The sequence below is a fragment of the Pleurodeles waltl genome, chromosome 8 (genome assembly GCF_031143425.1).
Source record: "Pleurodeles waltl isolate 20211129_DDA chromosome 8, aPleWal1.hap1.20221129, whole genome shotgun sequence".
NCBI classification, from domain to species: domain Eukaryota; kingdom Metazoa; phylum Chordata; class Amphibia; order Caudata; family Salamandridae; genus Pleurodeles; species Pleurodeles waltl.
In genome coordinates, this window is record NC_090447.1 from 124,997,048 (window position 1) to 125,019,038 (window position 21,991).

General features: G+C 45.9%; 2 protein-coding genes across 2 annotated transcripts in view; one reads left to right on the plus strand and one right to left on the minus strand.

The window, feature by feature from the left end:
- The first annotated feature begins 21 nt into the window (after positions 1 to 21).
- Positions 22 to 1,846, plus strand: THRSP (thyroid hormone responsive). Its single transcript, XM_069203925.1, has one exon. It carries the CDS (start codon positions 192 to 194, stop codon positions 576 to 578), a length of 387 nt encoding a protein of 128 aa, XP_069060026.1. The 5' UTR covers positions 22 to 191; the 3' UTR covers positions 579 to 1,846.
- Positions 1,847 to 5,566: 3,720 nt separating this feature from the next.
- NDUFC2 (NADH:ubiquinone oxidoreductase subunit C2) overlaps positions 5,567 to 21,991 on the minus strand; it is a 37,964-nt gene continuing 21,539 nt past the window's right edge. The window contains exon 3 of the mRNA XM_069203926.1: positions 5,567 to 5,771. Within this exon, the coding sequence (XP_069060027.1) occupies positions 5,722 to 5,771 (50 nt within the window). The 3' untranslated portion in view covers positions 5,567 to 5,721. The remainder of the gene's footprint in view (positions 5,772 to 21,991) is intronic.

Consider the following 21,991-nt stretch of genomic DNA (forward strand, 5'->3'; position numbering starts at 1 on the left):
ACTGCATGATCTAACTTTTACAACTGTTGCAATATGTCTATTCCAGCAAAAAAAAAAGTCACGCCACCAGTTGCTGGTTTATGCTCAGACCATATAACCCCTGAAATGTCAGCAGATGCCCACACGCTCTTCGACTCACCAACCTGACAGCTGCCCTGTGGCTCGTGAAGGCCCCTGCACTGGCTTGAGAGATGCAGCACCCGAAAAACTGCCTGACCTCTGCCATGGCCAAGTTCTCCGAAGCTACTTGCAACATGGAGCAGGTGGTGATGTTTCCCTGCCTGCTGCGTGACGTCCCATTGGAGCAGCCGCAGGGCACCGGCTTCTCAGACCTTTACCAGAGCTACATCATGCTGAAGTCCATTCGAATGACTGTGGAAACTGGTCTGATACCTCTGGACGGCTGGCCGGCCAAGACCAACACCACAGACCTGCAACCAGAGACCGACGAGAGCCTGGACCTGGAAGTGCTCCTCCGGTCGCACACCCAAGGACTATTGCATGTTCTGAGCTGCTTGACCAAGCAGGCCCGCGCTCTGACCCGGAGATACGAGGACATGTTGGGGATGGCTCACTGAGGACTGGTTCTGTGTGCAGAGCATGCACCAGAGGCCCAAGACCCAACCAAACTCACGGAAATGAAGGCGGGATCTCCAACAAGCAGCACAGAATAGTCCACTGCAATCCATGAACCATGCATTACTACTGCCAATAAATGTGGACTATTTTAACCTTTAAATTTTATGAAAAGCATACTTGAGCCTTTATTGGGCTGTGCTGCATCTAAAACTAGGTAAAGTAAAACTATCAAGTTAATAGCAAAAAAGTTGATACAAGACCCCTGGGCCACTTGTTTTAAGTCTCTCGTTTGTGTAAGCCTGTCTGTGGGGTGGGGTTTGAGACTGAAATTAGTTCTGTGCTTAGGGGTCAATAGCAAACGTGTTAATGCTTAAAAGACAATGTTACAGCTACAGGGATGCTTGGGGTGGGGGTGGGGGGGGGACCAGTGGATTTATATGGACAGTAAAAGACTCTTAACTTCCTGGATTAAAGCTCCATAAAAGAGTGACGCCTCGGCATCAAACAGGAGCTCTGCATCCGCTTAGCCACACATGAATGAAAACCAGACACGAACCAGAGGGACTTGTAATACCGCACTCAAGGTAGAGCCGTTATCACAATCCGAGGGTACAGTCGGATGGTACAGAGGGAACACCGAGGAGGACACACTTCACGGCAAAGGAACCCCCGCAAGACTCTTTAGAAAAGAAAAAAAAACTAGACCCAAACGCTGGATTGGCAAAGTATCTTTAAGCATTAATAGACTGTTGGTATAATTATGTGTGATGCAGTAAGGTGTCACATGAGAGCACCAATGAAATGAGCTGTACAGGAGCAGCCAATCTTAGCCACAACTGCTGCCTGATCCCTTCATGACCGCCTGTTTACTTATCTGCTATTACCACAAACTGTGCTCATAAAAGTCTCTATCGTCTAGCAAAAAAAAATATTGTAAGACCAGTACGGTTTTATGCTACGTGTTTACATGTTCTGCACAGAGGGCGAAAGCAAATTCGCGTATTTTTAGTTGTACCTCGAACGGAGTATCACTCAGTTCCACATAATAAAGAGTTGATGGATACATGCTTCCTTGGTATTTCATTAAGTTAAATTATGTTCCAAGACCACAGCCTTCCCATTCAAACTCTTGGACTAACCTTTTAAGTTCTCCTCCCTCACCCCCCAATCAGTCTGTGTCTCCTGGATGTAGTGGGACTCCTGAAACCAGGAGTCTCGTGGAGGTGGGCACTGGCGGCTCATCAACAGGGGCTCTAGGGGCACAGCCCTGCCACCCAACGCCCAGTCTCGGTCCGTACTGTGCCAATTATTTAACCTAAAAGTATTTGTGAGAGCACGAGGTTTCTGTTTTCATGAACACTGCCAGTGCGCAGGTCAGCCCCCGTGGTCTCCCTACCAGGCTCCCGATGGAAGGAGGAGGACCTGGGCTGACCCATGAGCCAGGTAGAGTTTGACGACTGCGCTTTGCATACGAATGTTTGGATTGCATATGTGAAGATCGCTCTAAACTACAATCCCATCAAACATGCACAATCCATTGTATTTAGTCTACTGGGCATGCCTCATGCGGCACACTACACATGGTATAATACGGCTGTCAGGACGCACATCCGTGCAGGGGGAAATGAGGGGCCACACAGAGCGAAAGGCGCAGAATCCGGGCAGGTGGGATACACACACACACACATTGTTTCACACACAGACACGTACGCACATCCATTAACAACACTCATACCATTCAAACATGCACGCACACACCAAACATTCACTTTAAATGATCGCACACACTCATTCTTTCACACACACGCATGCACACCCATTAACAACACTCATAACACTCAAACATGCATGCGCGCACTATTCAATTTAAAACATCGCACACACACACACACACACACACACACACACACACACTTACCTTCAGCCTCAAGATCCCAGGAAGGTTGGGACTGCTGTCTTCCCTCATTGGCTTAGGTCAGCCAATGAGGGAAGGCAGCAGTCCCAGCCTCATCACAGAGTGGGATGGGGTCAGGGAGACTGCTAACCCCACCCTGTGATGAAGTGTCACTGATTGACACTCGCCCTGGGCACTTCAGGGCTTAAACCAGAAGCGCCCAGGGAGTGTGTCAATTGGTGACGCTTTCCTCGTCACCCAGGGGAGGGCCTCGAGGCACCTTTGCTGAGCCGAGGAGGTCACACCCATAGGAGCTGTGACCTCCTCAGCCCAGCAAAGTTCAGCTCAGGCAGCCAGGAGTCTGCGCAAATCGCGCATGTCTCGCTCCTGGCTGCCTGATCTGAACATGGAGAGTGTCAGGCTGACCTTTGCTGAGCCTGACAGGCAGTCTTTATGAGGGGCAAAAGGCGGGGGTGGGGAGGGCGGCCCTTCCGCCCTAAAGGACGGGCCGCCACTGTTAGTGACAGAGAATGAAACTGAGTGAGTGCATGTAAGTTTGGTGTATTTGAACATGTCAAAGAGTGAAGTGAGAACCAATGAGCAAAAATGAACAAGTGAAGGTGAGGGAGTGAGTCCAGGAGTGAGAGTTAGAATAAGTGAGGAGGACATTGTGTAAGGGAGTAGAGGTTAGCGGGGTAGTTATCAACAGTGCAGCAGGTGCCGTTGCACCAGGGTCCAGAGGCTTGAGAAGTCTACTGATACGGAATTTTTTTTTTTTTTTTTTTTTTTAAAGCATAGCCCCCAGTACACCAACCGCTGGAAGGAATTGTGCGGTGCCCTGGTGACTGTTACAGATGTTCGTCCACCTTATTCTGCTGTTCATATTCCTTCGCGTGCCATACTGCAGAGATTGGAGTGCCTTGATCCATACCTTTAACAACGTTACGTTGCAATCCCCGGCAGGGATATCAATTGCGGCCTTAGGGCGTCTGCTCTTATCGGGGATGAAAATAGTTACCCGGGAGAACTCTTATTTTTCACGGTATAAACGCTATTCGGCAGGTTTGCTTTTCTGAGAATATATTTGTGTGGCAAGTCCCGCGTCCTGCAATCCCTATAAAATGGTTAATGTTTTATAAATGTTTGGCCCCTCTGAAATCTTTGTTTTGTTATTAAATCAAACTATGTCCTGTTGACCACATCTTTAACTCGCCCCGGTCATTTCCTTTCAAACCGACCCGGCAGGGGTGGGGAAGAGGAATTGGAAGAGAGGATTAATACTTTCATGCTGCTGTTTAGGGGTAACGCATAGCAAAGCATATTAGTTAAGTAATATTGTAAGTTAAGAGCGCGCTACGCTATTCAGTCATATGCAGTGAATCCTTGAATCTCTGCTCACCCAGGCGCTCCCTTTTCCTTGGTCTAAAAGTGCGTTTCCAAGCTATTGTTCTCAAAACGAATATACAGCCTTTCTCCATCCTCCTCTATCAATATCTTTGTCTCATCCCACTTTCTTGGCTACCTCTAAATGCAGATTTTTTAAAAACTTTTATCTGGCGCTCCAAGGGCGCGATCTTGTTTTCTAACCTTTGTTGTCTGGGTGGTTCAAACAAACTCAAAATCGAATAACCAAGAAAAAAAATATATATATATATATATATATATATATATATATATATATATATATATATATATATGTTAAATTCAGGCTCATACATTCACCACATCACACTATCCCACTTGCTCAGCAATATGAACATTAATCTGCCTTCTCTTGCTGTATGTTGAATCAGCATATGAGGGGGAGGCGGGGGGGTGTACACTACAGGCCGTGGTCTGTACCCCAAGGGTGTGATTTTGAGTGCTGCTCAGCACTTAGAAGTTTGAATGTGTGCATTTCTCACCCAATGATGCACTAAGAATCTGATCTCTTCTTTGAGATCCTATATTCACGCAGAATACCACAATACAAGCGTTATCAAGAGCGTTCCAATTTCATAAAATAACATTTCTTTTCTGCTGTACTTGCCCTGTAATTATTTCTCCAGGACTTGGGTTACTGGAAGAATGAACTTTGTAATGGGCATTTAACTGGGCATTTACCTGTGCATCGTTTTCTCGGAGCTTTAGGGAAAATACTTTACAAATTAAGTAAAACAAATGTCCCTGCCCAGTCCACGCGCTGTATATGTTTATGGTTATTAAAGCAACCAATTCCTTTATTAAGACGCAGTGAATCCCTCTTGAAATAACCACTGTGCTGCAGTGGGGCTCATGGTGAGAGCTCAAAAGTAATCTCAACCTGGTTCTTAAGACCGCAAAGGTTTTAGTTTTGGCCTTTTGGTTTCCCAAAGGTAATCCCCTTTCCTCTCTCCAAGGACTGAATATTTGCTTATCTCACTCACGTAGGATAAAATCCGCTGAATGAATTTTGTAATTCGTGCATTTATTTGAAAGCATTCAAGAGGTGCTCATTGTTCTCTGCCTTGCTGACCTTCAGTATCGGGATACATGTGTGGTTAAGTTACAATACTGAGCCTGTAGGTGGCGCTGTGGTTTTTACCCAGGTGTCATGAGGTAAGGTTCAGGCAGGCCAGATCCATGTCCTATCGTCAAGACAACCACTCTGTAAATTAGTTCCATTTATCTTTAATTGCACGTAAATGTATCTAATGAGGATGTCCTGAAAATGTGACATGGACCAAGCCATCCTGTACCTACAGTGGGCCTGCTGTGACCCACGTAAATCAGCATAGCTTATCCTCGATGGAGGAACTGTCTAGTTCTTGGTCTACGTGAACCCCATGTATGGTTACCTTTTCTCCCACAGAAAAAAAAAGAAAAAGACATCTCATTACTTTCCCTGGTCACTGTCTCCATTATATTCTATTTTAAGTGTGCTTCTTTTCCTCTGGCAATGTAAACTTTCTAAGTGAAATCAGGTCATTAAACTTTGGTGAAAGTTCCGTCACTACTCTTCAATGCGCAGAGCAGATCTCAACAAATGTTTCCAGATTTAAGAATTTGCACCAAAAAATATAGGCTTTCTTCAGATCTGGGTTTAGCAGGAACACATACACCAGAGAAAGGCTCTGAGGTCATCAGTAATTTTAATGCCATGAATACAGTTGGTTCCACATGGATAGGCATCATCCGCTTATTAAATACAACTTTCAAAATAGGGTCTGTAATCTAAAGCTGTAATCATGAAAGGGGTCTGCGGGTCTTGAGTGGTGGATGGAAAATCCTCAACGAACAGGATGAAAATCGTCCAACACCTCGGCCATTATTTTTCTTTCTGCAAGGGAAACAAAAAAACATCAGAAAATCACGTGGATACTAGAATCCATCTGACTGCTTACTCCACAACTCAATGAACACATTTAATGAGATGCTATCACCCTACTCGTGGTGTCCCTTATAAGACCCACTAGAGTTTTCTTCTTTAAGTATTAACAGAGGAAGTGACAAGACGAAGCAAAGAAGAAACTACAAATCAAAACAAGCACTGGTAAAGTCAACAGTTTGTGTTTAAGATACTACCACACGCAAACACAGTTATGTACGAATGCACAAAGGCTATTTATGACTGTAGGTGTTATTGTAATCTGAGTGTGTGTGGCTCTCAGGCCTGGGCTCCGTTTTGTATTCCTCAAGCTTGCGGCGTTGCGGAAGTGCAGCACAGTTAAGAATGGGGGAAAAATACACATAGGGCACAGACATGTGCATCCACACATTACAATGACATTCAGGGATGTGGAATTCCTATCGCCCGACGCCCAGGACATCTTGTTTGGGGTCAAGGGCAACAAGTTTTTATGTTTCCTTTGTCCTTGGGACAAGTAGGCCCAACCCCCTGCAGCACAAACCCATTGGCTGCCTGTTTACAGAGAGTTGAACTCTCTGCAGTTGAGGTAATGTGTTTCCAAAAGATAATGCTGTTCGAACTTGTATTTATGGTTCATTATTTGAAAGCCTTCATTATTAGGGTGCGTGCTGTAAATAAATGTTTTAAGGTCACACTTCACTACTGACGTTGGTTCCAGTACAAAAAAAAAAAAACGTGTACACACATGTTTGAAAAGTTTAGGCTAAGAGGCTAAGTATAATGCTCCCAGAATGCTCTCTGATTATATGCAAATGAAGTGTCATTTAGTAAAATGTGTTGATGCATGCTAGTATTTCCCAAAAATATTTCTAATGGAAAATCAGTGTAACCATTTTCAACACGATTATGGGAAGCATGAAAATAAACAAACACTGACAAAGCCAACTGATCTGACATATTTTTATAAGTCTTTTAGTTTCATCAATGCATGTCTTGTTTTGACATGGCTTTTGTAACACTTTATTGTTGTGGGAGCTACCAGGCCCTCAACATTGTAACAAACATGGGCAAAACCCCCCCAAAAGGTTTTTGAACTCTTAAAGCACACGCTGCCACCAGCAGCATAACAAAGGCCCCGCAGCCGCCCTCCAGGGGGCCCCGTCAGCACAGCACCTGCCCTGAGTGAGTCTGGAGAGGGTGCTCCTCCATGTTCTTTGCAAAGGGGCACCCTCCAGTTTCGTTACGTCACTGATTGCCACTGTAGTTCCTGACACTGAACAAAACTACTTTGTGTGGCAATATGCTCCTTGTGGAAGAGCAGAATGCGATCACTCACAGTAAAGCCAGCCGAAAGAGAGAGAAATAGAAGTTTAATAAAAACAAAATGTCTTTGTTAACACCAGACCTAATTAGGGACCAAGACCCACATGTAGGTAGCTTTTTGCATGTCGCAAACAGCGACTTTCGCTGTTTGCGACGTGCAAAAAGCACATTGCGATGCACAAACCCAGTTTTGCGATTCAGTAACCTGGTTACCGAATCACAAAACGGGTTTGCGACTCGCAATTAGTAAGGGGTGTTCCCTTCCTAATTGCAACTCGCAGTGCAATGTAGGATTGTTTTGTGACCGCGAACGCGGGCGCAAACCAATCGCAGTTTGCACCCATTTCAAATGGGTGCTAAAACTTTCGCAAAAGGGAAGGGATCCCCATGGAACCCCTTTCCCATTGTGAATGTCACTGTAAACATTTTTTCAGAGCAAGCAGTGGTCCTGTGGACCACTGCCTGCTCTGAAAAAATGAAACGAAAACGTTTCATTTTTCGTTTTTGTTATGCATCTCGTTTTCCTTTAAGGAAAACGGGCTGCATTACAAAAAAAAAAAAAAAAAAAAACTGCTTTATTGAAAAGCAGTCACAGACATGGTGGTCTGCTGTCTCCAGCAGGCCACCATTCGTGAGGGGGTCGCAAATTGCGACCCACCTCATGATTATTCATGATGTGGGCATTTGCGAAGCCCTTGCGAATCACAGATGGTGTCAAGGACACCATCCTACATTCGGATTTGCAACTCGCAATTTGCAGGTCACAAATCTGAACCTACCTACTTGTGGCCCCAAATTCTTAAAGAAAGTCACAAAAGTGCACCCATGGTATATGTCGTACCCCTATAAAATATTTGTGAACTGTATTTTAGCGTGGGTAAATACGATGTGTAGATTTGCTCATGTGAAAATCTATTGAGCATTTGCAAGTTCATTTTCCCTCCAGCCACTTTCTTCCCAACCCTGGAAGAAGTTCTAATTCTGCCATTGTCAGGAGTAAATGTCCAACCTTTCTTATTATGGGAAAATATTAGAGAGAAGCTGGTAAAAATCTTTAAAATATGCAGGTTAGTAGGTTTGCAGACTCAAAGGCATTCCAGCCCTGGAACTATTGCTTACTGCTTCCTCCAGCCCCAGTATGCAGATCTGCAGAAAGGTGGCAAAATAAGGAAATTGCTACAGTAGGGATTGAAACTCCAAGTATTCAAGCCCTACTATGGTAGTAGCCCTGGCATAATCAGAGAGGCTATTAATTGCTGCCATAATTTGTCGCCACACTACATGGCACCAAAGGGACAAGTAGATCTTTTTACAGGACAAGTAGATTTGAGAAGCAACCTGTCCCCTGGACAAGTAGATATTTTAATAAATTCCACACCCCTGGACATACTGGCTTTGGCAATGCTTAATCTTCTTTCACATGAAGAGAAACAGGTTGTCTAGGACAGGTGGCTTCAAATGGGTGCACATACTGAAGACAAAGCAACACCGGTCGGTCTGTGGTGCTGAAATATGGTTAGATAGCTGTAGGAGGCTGGACTGGCTTGTAGTGAGTACCAAGGGGTACTTGCACCTTGCACCAGGCCCAGTTATCCCTTATTAGTGTATAGGGTGTCTAGCAGCTTAGGCTGATAGATAATGGTAGCTTAGCAGAGCAGCTTAGGCTGAACTAGGAGACGTGTGAAGCTACTACAGTACCACAAGTGTCACTTGCACAATATCATAAGAAAACACAATACACAGTTATACTAAAAATAAAGGTACTTTATTTTTATGACAATATGCCAAAGTATCTTAGAGTGTACCCTCAGTGAGAGGATAGGGAATATACACAAGATATATGTACACAATAGCAAAAATATGCAGTATAGTGTTAGAAAACAGTGCAAACAATGTATAGTTACAATAGGATGCAATGGGGACACATAGGGATAGGGGCAACACAAACCATATACTCCAAAAGTGGAATGCGAACCACGAATGGACCCCAAACCTATGTGACCTTGTAGAGGGTCGCTGAGACTATTAGAAAATAGTGAGAGTTAGAAAAATAACCCTCCCCAAGACCCTGAAAAGTGAGTGCAAAGTGCACTAAAGTTCCCCCAAGGACAAAGAAGTCGTGATAGAGGAATAATGCAGGAAAGACACAAACCAACAATGCAACAACAATGGATTTCCAATCTAGGGTACCTGTGGAACAAGGGGACCAAGTCCAAAAGTCACAAGCAAGTCGGAGATGGGCATATGCCCAGGAAATGCCAGCTGTGGGTGCAAAGAAGCTTCTACTGGACAGAAGAAGCTGAGGTTTCTGCAGGAACGAAAAGGGCTAGAGACTTCCCCTTTGGTGGACGGGTCCCTCTCGCCGTGGAGAGTCGTGCAGAAGTGTTTTCCCGCCGAAAGAACGCCAACAAGCCTTGCTAGCTGCAAATCGTGCGGTTAGCGTTTTTGGACGCTGCTGTGGCCCAGGAAGGACCAGGATGTCGCAAATTGCGCCAGGAGGTAGAGGGGACGTCGAGCAAGACAAGGAGCCCTCTCAGCAGCAGGTAGCACCCGGAGAAGTGCCAGAAACAGGCACTACGAGGATGCGTGAAACAGTGCTCACCCGAAGTTACACAAAGGAGTCCCACGTCGCCGGAGACCAACTTAGAAAGTCGTGCAATGCAGGTTAGAGTGCCGTGGACCCAGGCTTGGCTGTGCACAAAGGATTTCCGCCGGAAGTGCACAGGGGCCGGAGTAGCTGCAAAAGTCGCGGTTCCCAGCAATGCAGTCTAGCGAGGTGAGGCAAGGACTTACCTCCACCAAACTTGGACTGAAGAGTCACTGGACTGTGGGAGTCACTTGGACAGAGTTGCTGGATTCGAGGGACCTCGCTCGTCGTGCTGAGAGGAGACCCAAGGGACCGGTAATGCAGCTTTGTGGTGCCTGCGGTTGCAGGGGGAAGATTCCGTCGACCCACAGGAGATTTCTTCGGAGCTTCTAGTGCAGAGAGGAGGCAGACTACCCCCACAGCATGCACCACCAGGAAAACAGTTGAGAAGGCGGCAGGATCAGCGTTAGAGTTGCAGTAGTCGTCTTTGCTACTATGTTGCAGGTTTGCAGGCTTCCAGCGCGGTCAGCAGTCGATTCCTTGGCAGAAGGTGAAGAGAGAGATGCAGAGGAACTCGGATGAGCTCTTGCATTCGTTATCTAAAGTTTCCCCAGAGACAGAGACCCTAAATAGCCAGAAAAGAGGGTTTGGCTACCTAGGAGAGAGGATAGGCTAGCAACACCTGAAGGAGCCTATCAGAAGGAGTCTCTGACGTCACCTGGTGGCACTGGCCACTCAGAGCAGTCCAGTGTGCCAGCAGCACCTCTGTTTCCAAGATGGCAGAGGTCTGGAGCACACTGGAGGAGCTCTGGACACCTCCCAGGGGAGGTGCAGGTCAGTGGAGTGGTCACTCCCCTTTCCTTTGTCCAGTTTCGCGCCAGAGCAGGGCTAAGGGGTCCCCTGAACCGGTGTAGACTGGCTTATGCAGAATTGGGCACATCTGTGCCCAAGAAAGCATTTCCAGAGGCTGGGGGAGGCTACTCCTCCCCTGCCTTCACACCATTTTCCAAAGGGAGAGGGTGTAACACCCTCTCTCAGAGGAAGTCCTTTGTTCTGCCATCCTGGGCCAGGCCTGGCTGGACCCCAGGAGGGCAGATGCCTGTCTGAGGGGTTGGCAGCAGCTGCAGTGAAACCCCAGGAAGGGCAGTTTGGCAGTACCAGGGTCTGTGCTACAGACCACTGGGATCATGGGATTGTGCCAACTATGCCAGGATGGCATAGAGGAGGCAATTCCACAGGGATGTGGAATTCCTACCGCCCGACGCCCAGGACATCTTGTTTGGGGTCAAGGGCAACAAGTTTTTATGTTTCCTTTGTCCTTGGGACAAGTAGGCCCAACCCCCTGCAGCACAAACCCATTGGCTGCCTGTTTACAGAGAGTTGAACTCTCTGCAGTTGAGGTAATGTGTTTCCAAAAGATAATGCTGTTCGAACTTGTATTTATGGTTCATTATTTGAAAGCCTTCATTATTAGGGTGCGTGCTGTAAATAAATGTTTTAAGGTCACACTTCACTACTGACGTTGGTTCCAGTACAAAAAAAAAAAACGTGTACACACATGTTTGAAAAGTTTAGGCTAAGAGGCTAAGTATAATGCTCCCAGAATGCTCTCTGATTATATGCAAATGAAGTGTCATTTAGTAAAATGTGTTGATGCATGCTAGTATTTCCCAAAAATATTTCTAATGGAAAATCAGTGTAACCATTTTCAACACGATTATGGGAAGCATGAAAATAAACAAACACTGACAAAGCCAACTGATCTGACATATTTTTATAAGTCTTTTAGTTTCATCAATGCGTGTCTTGTTTTGACATGGCTTTTGTAACACTTTATTGTTGTGGAAGCTACCAGGCCCTCAACATTGTAACAAACATGGGCAAAACCCCCCCAAAAGGTTTTTGAACTCTTAAAGCACACGCTGCCACCAGCAGCATAACAAAGGCCCCGCAGCCGCCCTCCAGGGGGCCCCGTCAGCACAGCACCTGCCCTGAGTGAGTCTGGAGAGGGTGCTCCTCCATGTTCTTTGCAAAGGGGCACCCTCCAGTTTCGTTACGTCACTGATTGCCACTGTAGTTCCTGACACTGAACAAAACTACTTTGTGTGGCAATATGCTCCTTGTGGAAGAGCAGAATGCGATCACTCACAGTAAAGCCAGCCGAAAGAGAGAGAAATAGAAGTTTAATAAAAACAAAATGTCTTTGTTAACACCAGACCTAATTAGGGACCAAGACCCACATGTAGGTAGCTTTTTGCATGTCGCAAACAGCGACTTTCGCTGTTTGCGACGTGCAAAAAGCACATTGCGATGCACAAACCCAGTTTTGCGATTCAGTAACCTGGTTACCGAATCACAAAACGGGTTTGCGACTCGCAATTAGTAAGGGGTGTTCCCTTCCTAATTGCAACTCGCAGTGCAATGTAGGATTGTTTTGTGACCGCGAACGCGGGCGCAAACCAATCGCAGTTTGCACCCATTTCAAATGGGTGCTAAAACTTTCGCAAAAGGGAAGGGATCCCCATGGAACCCCTTTCCCATTGTGAATGTCACTGTAAACATTTTTTCAGAGCAAGCAGTGGTCCTGTGGACCACTGCCTGCTCTGAAAAAATGAAACGAAAACGTTTCATTTTTCGTTTTTGTTATGCATCTCGTTTTCCTTTAAGGAAAACGGGCTGCATTACAAAAAAAAAAAAAAAAAAAAAAAAAACTGCTTTATTGAAAAGCAGTCACAGACATGGTGGTCTGCTGTCTCCAGCAGGCCACCATTCGTGAGGGGGTCGCAAATTGCGACCCACCTCATGATTATTCATGATGTGGGCATTTGCGAAGCCCTTGCGAATCACAGATGGTGTCAAGGACACCATCCTACATTCGGATTTGCAACTCGCAATTTGCAGGTCACAAATCTGAACCTACCTACTTGTGGCCCCAAATTCTTAAAGAAAGTCACAAAAGTGCACCCATGGTATATGTCGTACCCCTATAAAATATTTGTGAACTGTATTTTAGCGTGGGTAAATACGATGTGTAGATTTGCTCATGTGAAAATCTATTGAGCATTTGCAAGTTCATTTTCCCTCCAGCCACTTTCTTCCCAACCCTGGAAGAAGTTCTAATTCTGCCATTGTCAGGAGTAAATGTCCAACCTTTCTTATTATGGGAAAATATTAGAGAGAAGCTGGTAAAAATCTTTAAAATATGCAGGTTAGTAGGTTTGCAGACTCAAAGGCATTCCAGCCCTGGAACTATTGCTTACTGCTTCCTCCAGCCCCAGTATGCAGATCTGCAGAAAGGTGGCAAAATAAGGAAATTGCTACAGTAGGGATTGAAACTCCAAGTATTCAAGCCCTACTATGGTAGTAGCCCTGGCATAATCAGAGAGGCTATTAATTGCTGCCATAATTTGTCGCCACACTACATGGCACCAAAGGGACAAGTAGATCTTTTTACAGGACAAGTAGATTTGAGAAGCAACCTGTCCCCTGGACAAGTAGATATTTTAATAAATTCCACACCCCTGATTCCATGATCATAGACATGTTACATGGCCATATTCGGAGTTACCATTGTGAAGCTACATATAGGTAGTGACCTATATGTAGTGCACGCGTGTAATGGTGTCCCCGCACTCTCAAAGTCAGGGGAATTGGCCCTGAACAATGTGGGGGCACCTTGGCTAGTGCCAGGGTGCCCTCACACTAAGTAACTTTGCACCTAACCTTTACCAGGTAAAGGTTAGACATATAGGTGACTTATAAGTTACTTAAGTGCAGTGTAAAATGGCTGTGAAATAACGTGGACGTTATTTCACTCAGGCTGCAGTGGCAGGCCTGTGTAAGAATTGTCAGAGCTCCCTATGGGTGGCAAAAGAAATGCTGCAGCCCATAGGGATCTCCTGGAACCCCAATACCCTGGGTACCTAAGTACCATATACTAGGGAATTATAAGGGTGTTCCAGTAAGCCAATGTAAATTGGTAAAATTGGTCACTAGCCTGTCAGTGACAATTTGAAAGAAATGAGAGAGCATAACCACTGAGGTTCTGATTAGCAGAGCCTCAGTGAGACAGTTAGTCACTACACAGGGAACACATTCAGGCACACTTATGAGCACTGGGGCCCTGGTGAACAGGGTCCCAGTGACACATACAACTAAAACAACATAGATACAGTGAAAAATGGGGGTAACATGCCAGGCCAGATGGTACTTTCCTACAATAGCGTTGTTTACATCTTCAAAGGATCAGCAGGTTGCAATAGAAACACCACCTGAAAATGTAGACTGCCTTCCTGAACACAACTAGGGCCAATATGGTAAGGGTACAACATAACGTGGTTTTACAGTCGTTTCCAGTGTTTATCAGACAACACATTGTGAATATTTATTAATGAAACTAGTGTTCTACCATTATTTTTTGCCCAACATAACGGTCCTTTAATTTTCTTCACACATTCTGTTTTGTGTTTTGGTTGTTAACAAAATATTACTTAATTTTCTACGCAATCTTACATTTTTATATTGCTGATCTTTATATTGTTACTGGACGCCTGACACACAGCCTGAAAATGGACTATTTGCCTGCAGTTACTACACTTAACCAAAGCCGGACAAGATGCATTGTTCCCAGAACCACATCTATAGCAGGTTGTCTGACCCTCCTTATTGTAGAACTTTTAGTATTAAGTGCACAGAGCTGTCATCGGACGTGCACCCCCAGGAGATAAATCCTCTGGACCCGACAAAGCTTGTGAAAAAATGATTGATCACTCTATCTACTCTTAGCAAAATCAATACCTTTTGGCAAGAAAAGATTCCTGCAAGTTAATAATCGTTCCTATGTTTTTTTGGATAAACAACTAAATACAAACTGGTCTAGGATATAAACCTCAAAATTATTTTCAAATTCACGGGTAGATGCCAAAACATGTAAAGCAGCAATTAACTCCTCCATCAATTCATCACTGTCCTGTTTGCATTTAAAAAAAATGTGTATCTGTAACAAGATACTAGTCTCTTTAGGACCTTGTCTCCACATTCTCTCTTTTGCTACAATGTAGACATCTAAATCAGCATTCTCGTTGTTTGGTGCAGTCACCAAAGGCAGACTGTCAGAACCCTTTGGCTAGCAATACCAAGCTGACTGACCAGATGAGCCACCTTCCTTGGTATTTCATATCCAAAGGCATCAATAGCTGTCAAGTAATTTTCAAAAATGTGCAGCCCTGGTTTCCACTTGCTTTCCCGTCTGCATGCCTTAAAAAATGCTGGGGCATGTACCACATTCTGATGTGCGGCCATGTTAAAATTAACTTAGAGAAAATAGAAGTCAAATAATACAGTGGTTCCCACCCCAGAGAAAGCCTTCCAATGAATGTGGGTTGAAGTGTTCCGATAAGATGCTAGAGTAGGATAGGCAAAACTAATAAAATTGATCCCACCTTACGTGAATCTTCTTTAGGAAGCTTGTGAAGACTCCTCAGCTTCACAAAGTACACAAAAAAGTGCCACTAAGAAATCAACATGGCTGCTAATAAATTGACACTCAAAACTCTTGATATTGGGCTCGAGAAAGCTTCACACCCAAAGTTCTTCTTTCAAGAAAGCTGGCAGACCTTCAAAAGCATACAAGGAAGCCTGGCTACACACCAGGACTCAACTTCCTGCCTCATGAAGGGTCAGCCATGCACTACAACTCACGTGTGCAAGACTAGAGACAGTTGGCATGTGAAGGTAAATAGGTCCGATGGGCAGAAGTTTCACAGAGAGAACGAGAGAATCCCAAAAATGAACTCAAGAAAATTAAAAGTAGACTCCTCCATACTTGTAGGCACTAATGTAAAGTCCTCCTTGCTGGTTGTTGGGCCACATGCTCCAGTAGAGGGATAATTTACCCTCACTCCAGGTACCAAACTATGTCGGAGGGAGCATGAAAACACGAATCAAGTTGTGTCATACAAAAGGTACAGTACATAGTAAGCACAGAACACAAGAGTACAGTTACTAACCTATACTACAGCCGGTAAAGCTTGAGCGCAGAGAACCGTGTTCCTGGGATGCCCAGGAGCACTCCTGGGATGCCTGCTTCCCAAACATAAGCAGAGTTGGTGAAGCTCAAGCACAAAGAGAAAATAAAACTGTTCCCAGACTGCCTGCTCCCTCTCGCTTCTTTAAAGCGAGCGGGTCAATTGAACCATATTTCCGAGATGCCTGCTTCCTAAAACAAGAAGGGCTGTTGAGGCTCAAGCAGGGACAGAGAACTATGTTCTGGGGCTGCCCGCTTCCCCTCGCCTCCTAAAACAAGCAGGGCCTTTGAAGCTCATGCAGGGTGTAAGGAAATGCCTCCTTGGCACGGTTACCCCCTGACTTTTTGCCTTTGCTGATGCCAAGTTATGATTTGAAAGTGTGCTGAGGCCTGCTAACCAGGCCCCAGCACCAGTGTTCTTTCCCTAACCTGTACCTTTGTCTCCACAATTGGCACACCCTGGCATCCAGGTAAGTCCCTTGTAACTGGTACCCCTGGTACCAAGGTCCCTGATGCCAGGAAACGTCTCTAAGGGCTGCAGCATGTCTTATGCCACCCTGGGGACCCCTCACTCAGCACAGACACTCTGCTTGCCAGCTTGTGTGTGCTGGTGGGGAGACAATGACTAAGTCGACATGGCACTCCCCTGAGGGTGCCATGCCAACCTCACACTGCCCATGGCATAGATAAGTCACCCCTCTAGCAGGCCTTACAGCCCTAAGTCAGGGTGCACTATACCATAGGTGAGGGCATAGGTGCATGAGCACTATGCCCCTACAGTGTCTAAACAAAACCTTAGACATTGTAAGTGCAGGGTAGCCATAAGAGTATATGGTCTGGGAGTCTGTCATACACAAACTTCACAGCACCATAATGGCTACACTGAAAACTGGGAAGTGTGGTATCAAACTTCTCAGCACAATAAATTATTGTGAAATACACCCCAGAGGGCATCTTAGAGATGCCCCTTGAAAACATACCCGACTTCCAGTGTGGGCGGACTAGTTTTACCAGCCTGCCACACACCAGACATGTTGCTGGCCACATGGGGGGGGGGGGTGCCTTTGTCACTCTGTGGCTAGTAACGAAGCCTGTACTGGGCGGAGGTGCTTCTCACCTCCCCCTGCAGGAACTGTAACACCTGGTGGTGAGCCTCAAAGGCTCACCCCTTTTGTTACAGCACCACAGGGCATTCCAGCTAGTGGAGATGCCCACCCCCTCCGGCCACGGCCCCACTTTTGGAGGCAAGGCCGGAGGAGATAATGAGAAAAAAAAAGAAGGAGGAGTCACTGGCCAGTCAGGACAACCCCTAAGGTGTCCTGAGCTGAGGTGACTGACTTTTAGAAATCCTCCATCTTGCAGATGGAGGATTCCCCCAATAGGATTAGGGATGTGCCCCCCTCCCCTCAGGGAGGAGGCACAAAGAGGGTGTAGCCACCCTCCGGGCTAGTAGCCATTAACTACTACCCCCCCTGACCTAAACACACCCCTACACTGAGTATTTAGGGGCTCCCAGAACCTAGAAAATAGATTCCTGCAACCTAAGACGAAGAAGGACTGCTGACCTGAAGCCCTGCAGAGAAGACGGAGACACCAAGGGCCAGATGTAGGAAGCCGCTTGCATGGTGCAAACTGAGAAAATCGCAGCTTGCGCCATGCAAACGGCCTAACGCGATGCACATTCACAAATTGCGAGTCGGTACCGACTGGCAATTAGGAAGGGGTGTTCCCTTCCTATTTGCGACTCGCATCGCAATTCAGAATTGCTTTGTGACCGCGAATGCGGTTGCAAAGCAACTCGCAGTTTAACTCATTCGCAAAAGGGAAGGGGTCCCCCCCTTTGTGAATGTTGCCCAGAATGCCCAATAGACCACTGCCTACACTGAAAAAACGAAACCAAATGGTTTCGGTATTTTTTTTCATTTTGCAAATCATTTTCCTTTAATTAAAACGGGCTGCAAAATGAAAAAAAAAAAAACTGCTTTATTTAAAAAGCAGTCACAGACATGGAGGTCTGCTGACTTCAGCAGGCCATCATTCCTGTGAGTGCAGGGACTTGCTATGGGGTCGCAAAATGCGACCCACCTCATTAATATTGATGAGGTGGGTCTTTGCGACCCCATAGCGAGTCGCAGACGGTGTCTGAGACACCGTTCTGCATCCGAGATTGTGACTCAAAATTTCCGAGTCGCAATCTCGGAGTTTGCTACATGTGGCCCCAACTGCTTTGACCCCAGCCCTACCGGCCTGTCTCCCCACTTCAAGAGAAACTGCGACGCGCTCCTCAGGGTCCAGCGTCCTCTGAAGCCTCAGAGGACTACCCTGCATCTAAAAGGACCAAGAACTCCCGAGGACAGCGGCCCTGTTCCAAAGAAACCAACACTTGGAACAAAGAAACAACTTTAAAAGGACTCCACGTTTCCTGCCGGAAGCGTGGGACTTTCCATTCTGCACCCGACGCCCCCGGCTCGACCCGCGCAGAAACAACACTACAGGGAGGACTCCCCGGCGACTGCGACCCTGTGAGTAGCCAGAGTTGACCCCCCTCAGCCCTCCCAGCGACGCCTGCAGACGGAATCCAGAGGCTCCCTCTGACCGCGACTGCCTGCTTCCAAGAACCCGACGCCTGGTAAAGACACTGCACCCGCAGGACCTGAAGGATCCGACCTCCAGGTGGCCCTCTCCCTTGCCCAGGTGGTGGTTACCCCGAGGAGCCCCCCCTTGCCTGCCTGCTTCGCTGAAGACACCTCTGGGTCTCCCATTGAAACCTATTGCAAACCAGACGCCTGTTTGCACACTGCACCCGGCCGCCCCCGTGCCCCTGAGGGTGTATTTTCTGTGCTGACTTGTGTCCCCCCCGGTGCCCTACAAAACCCCCCTGGTCTGCCCTCCGAAGTCGCGGGTACTTACCTGCTGGCAGACTGGAACTGGGGCACCCCCTTCTCCATTGAAGTCTAAGCGTTTTGGGCACCACTTTGACTTCTGCACCTGACCGGCCCTGAGCTGCTGGTGTGGTAACTTTGAGGTTGCCATGAACCCCCAACGGTGAGCTACTTTGGACCCAACTTTGAACCCTGTAGGTGGTTTACTTACCTGCAAAACTAACAAATACTTACCTCCCCCAGGAACTGTTGAAATTTGCACTGTCTAGTTTTAAAATAGCTTATTGCCATTTTGCCAAAACTGTACATGCTATTTTGCTGATCCAAAGTTCCTATGATACCTAAGTGAAGTACCTTTCATTTGAAGTATTGATTGTAAATCTTGAACCTGTGGTTCTTAAAATAAACTAAGAAAATATATTTTTCTATAAAAAAAACCTATTGGCCTGGAATTGTCTGAGTGTGTGTTCCTCATTTATTGCCTGTGTGTGTACAACAAATGCTTAACACTACCCTCTGATAAGCCTACTGCTCGACCACACTACCACAAAATAGAGCATTAGAATTATCTCTTTTTGCCACTATCTTACCTCTAAGGGGAACCCTTGGACTCTGTGCATGCTATTTCTTACTTTGAAATAGTACATACAGAGCCAACTTCCTACACAGGGACACAGAACTGAGTTTCCAGGCTGCCCTCTTCCCCTCGCTTCCTAAAACAAGCGGGCCTTTGAAGCTCATGCAAGGACAGAGAACTGTGTCCTGGAGCTGCCCGCTTCCCCTCGCTTCCTAAAACAAGCAGGGCCTTTGAATCTCATGCAGGGACAGAGAACTCAGTTTCCGGGCTGCCTGCTTCCCCTCGCTTCCCTAAAACAAGCAGTAAGGCTTAAGTGAGGACAATTCTACTGGGCTGCCTGCCTTTCCCCACACCACACCTCGTTTTGGTCATGCAAGCAACAGGTGGTCCCAGGATGCACAGCAAAACACGAGCAGGGATTCACTTTCCCAAATTTGTTAGTCCATTGTGGAAGCCGACTCACAAAATGACATCCTGCTATAGGATGCCCAAACCCACTGTGTTGGTGCTAGAACAACTGTGGAACAGGAAGCTCGATACCCATGAAAACTGCATTTCAGGCTGGCCGGAGGCATTGTGCCAGGTGAGAAGACCTTGAATCACACTCATGCACCTAATGAAATACTAAAATAGCTGGGGTCCAGCAAATAGGAAATATCCCTGTGGGCTGGCCTAAAACTAAATCAATTTATCGACAAGCAATGGCTGGCACTCAGAGAGGACAGACAGATGAGCACCAGCTGCAGACTTTATTAGGTAACTTGTAGGTCACACAAGTTTCCATCCAAGTAAGCTAGGGCAGGTGGTTAGTCTTCCACTGCAGAAACCCACATGCAATCTGTAGAAAGTCACATTCTCACTCCTTTCGAACACTACAGAGGGTTGAGTGACTAATGCAGAGATGTGTTTAACAAGTCGGACACGTTTCAATATGAGGAAGAATTATCATTCACTCACTGAAATTCGCATCCAAGCTGTGAGTTACATCCCAATCCTAATAAAAATTCTCAGTGGATAGAGCACCAGCTGCAGATGTCTCTATAGCCTTCTGTATTATTTACATCTCATGCTACTCCTCTGAGCGGTCACAGCTTTATTAGCTTGCAGGAACAAAACGGGATAGTTTATCTGATCAAAGTAGCCCCCTCTGTCACATAAAAGGCACTAATACACTGCTTTGAGACAAATCACATTTTCTATACTAGCGATAAAGACAGACAATGTGTGGTTTAGACAAGACGTCATTTTAGGTAGTCTTGCTGCCATGTTTTGCAGTATCTTGCATACCTTATTATGTGAGTGGATAAACCACATGAAGGCTATTTACATTATCTTAAAATGACAACACCAAGGCATGTTCAAGTAAGCCAATAAAGGAGAGATTCTTTAGCGGCCCTCAAATGAGTATAGTGAGCATTTGATGCAATTTGTAGCACAATATGTAATTTAGGCAAGGGCTAAAGGCTAAAGTTGGAACAAATTGTCCAGAGAACGACAAACCTAACAGACATAGTTCCCTCCTAAAAGTCTTTTCACTCTTTACACTGCCTATTGATCTCAAGGCCCTAAATATGTACCAAACCGACACTGCGTCACTGACCTACTCAAAACTGGCAAGTCAATGGCCACCCGCTGCACAAACCCACCATTTACCAAAAGACAGTAATAAATAATAGGGTAGGCTCACTGGCAGCTCTCAAGTGGGAATCTGATCTGGGGGATCATTGATGAGGATGATTGGAAAGATCCTAAACTAGACTTACCACACTAGAACCCGGCTGTACAGAATTGGCAGGGTTGATAATGACAGACGCCTGCAGGGATGTGCCTGAAGACTATCATTAATTTATAACCTGTTAGGTTGTCCAAAAACACGGCCATTTTGGAGTGGCCCGACACAACTCTCACACGAGTTCTGGGGCTGGAGATTACACCACAGGTGGCACTTCTGGAGATGTGGAGAGAATAAATATTGTCCAAATATGATCTTTTATTCTCCAACATGGCCCTGTTGGTCGCAAATCGTAACCTGGTAAAATTGTGGGGTAGTGCAACTGTCCCGTTGATATGTAGATGGGCCCAGGTGCTGGACTGGTGTATGCAGGCAGAAAAATCAACTTACAAATCACGGGAATGCCTACGAAAATGTAAAGGTTTGGGGGAAGGTTGCTAAAGTACAGAGAAGGGCCTTGAATTACAGGGACAGTGGGGATTGGACTTGGTGAAAGGCAGGTTAAGGAATATTGGGGAATGTATATTGGTGAAAGGCAGGTTAAGGAATATTGGGGAATGTATAAGTAGGTTAACAGAGGCTGGGTGCTACCGTACCTAAATTTGGTGGGGAAGAAATCCTCCACCACGGATTAGTCATAGTAATCTGTGCTAGTTATTTACTGTGTATTAAATGATATGTCCAATGAATGCCAGGAAGTTTGGTTTATTTCAATATAAAACTAATAAAATATTAAAACAAAACACTGGCAAGTCAAAATCAAGACTGTAATTTTCTATTGACGTTCCAGGATTAAGCCTATGAACATTTGCTATACAAGGTTTGGAACAAGTTGAACCCACAAGAATCCAGTTGAATCCAGGCTGGAACAAGAGAACTCCAGCCTACAAACTGAACTGAAAATGTATATAAATACCAATGCTAAGGGAAGGGTGACCGAACTAGTTTCTACCAAAATTAGTCAATTTTAATGGAAAAGAAATTAGCTCTGTGACGATATTTGCAATGTGAACCATTCCACAGGCGCAATGAAGAGATGTTATAAGGGTCCTTCCGTTATTTCA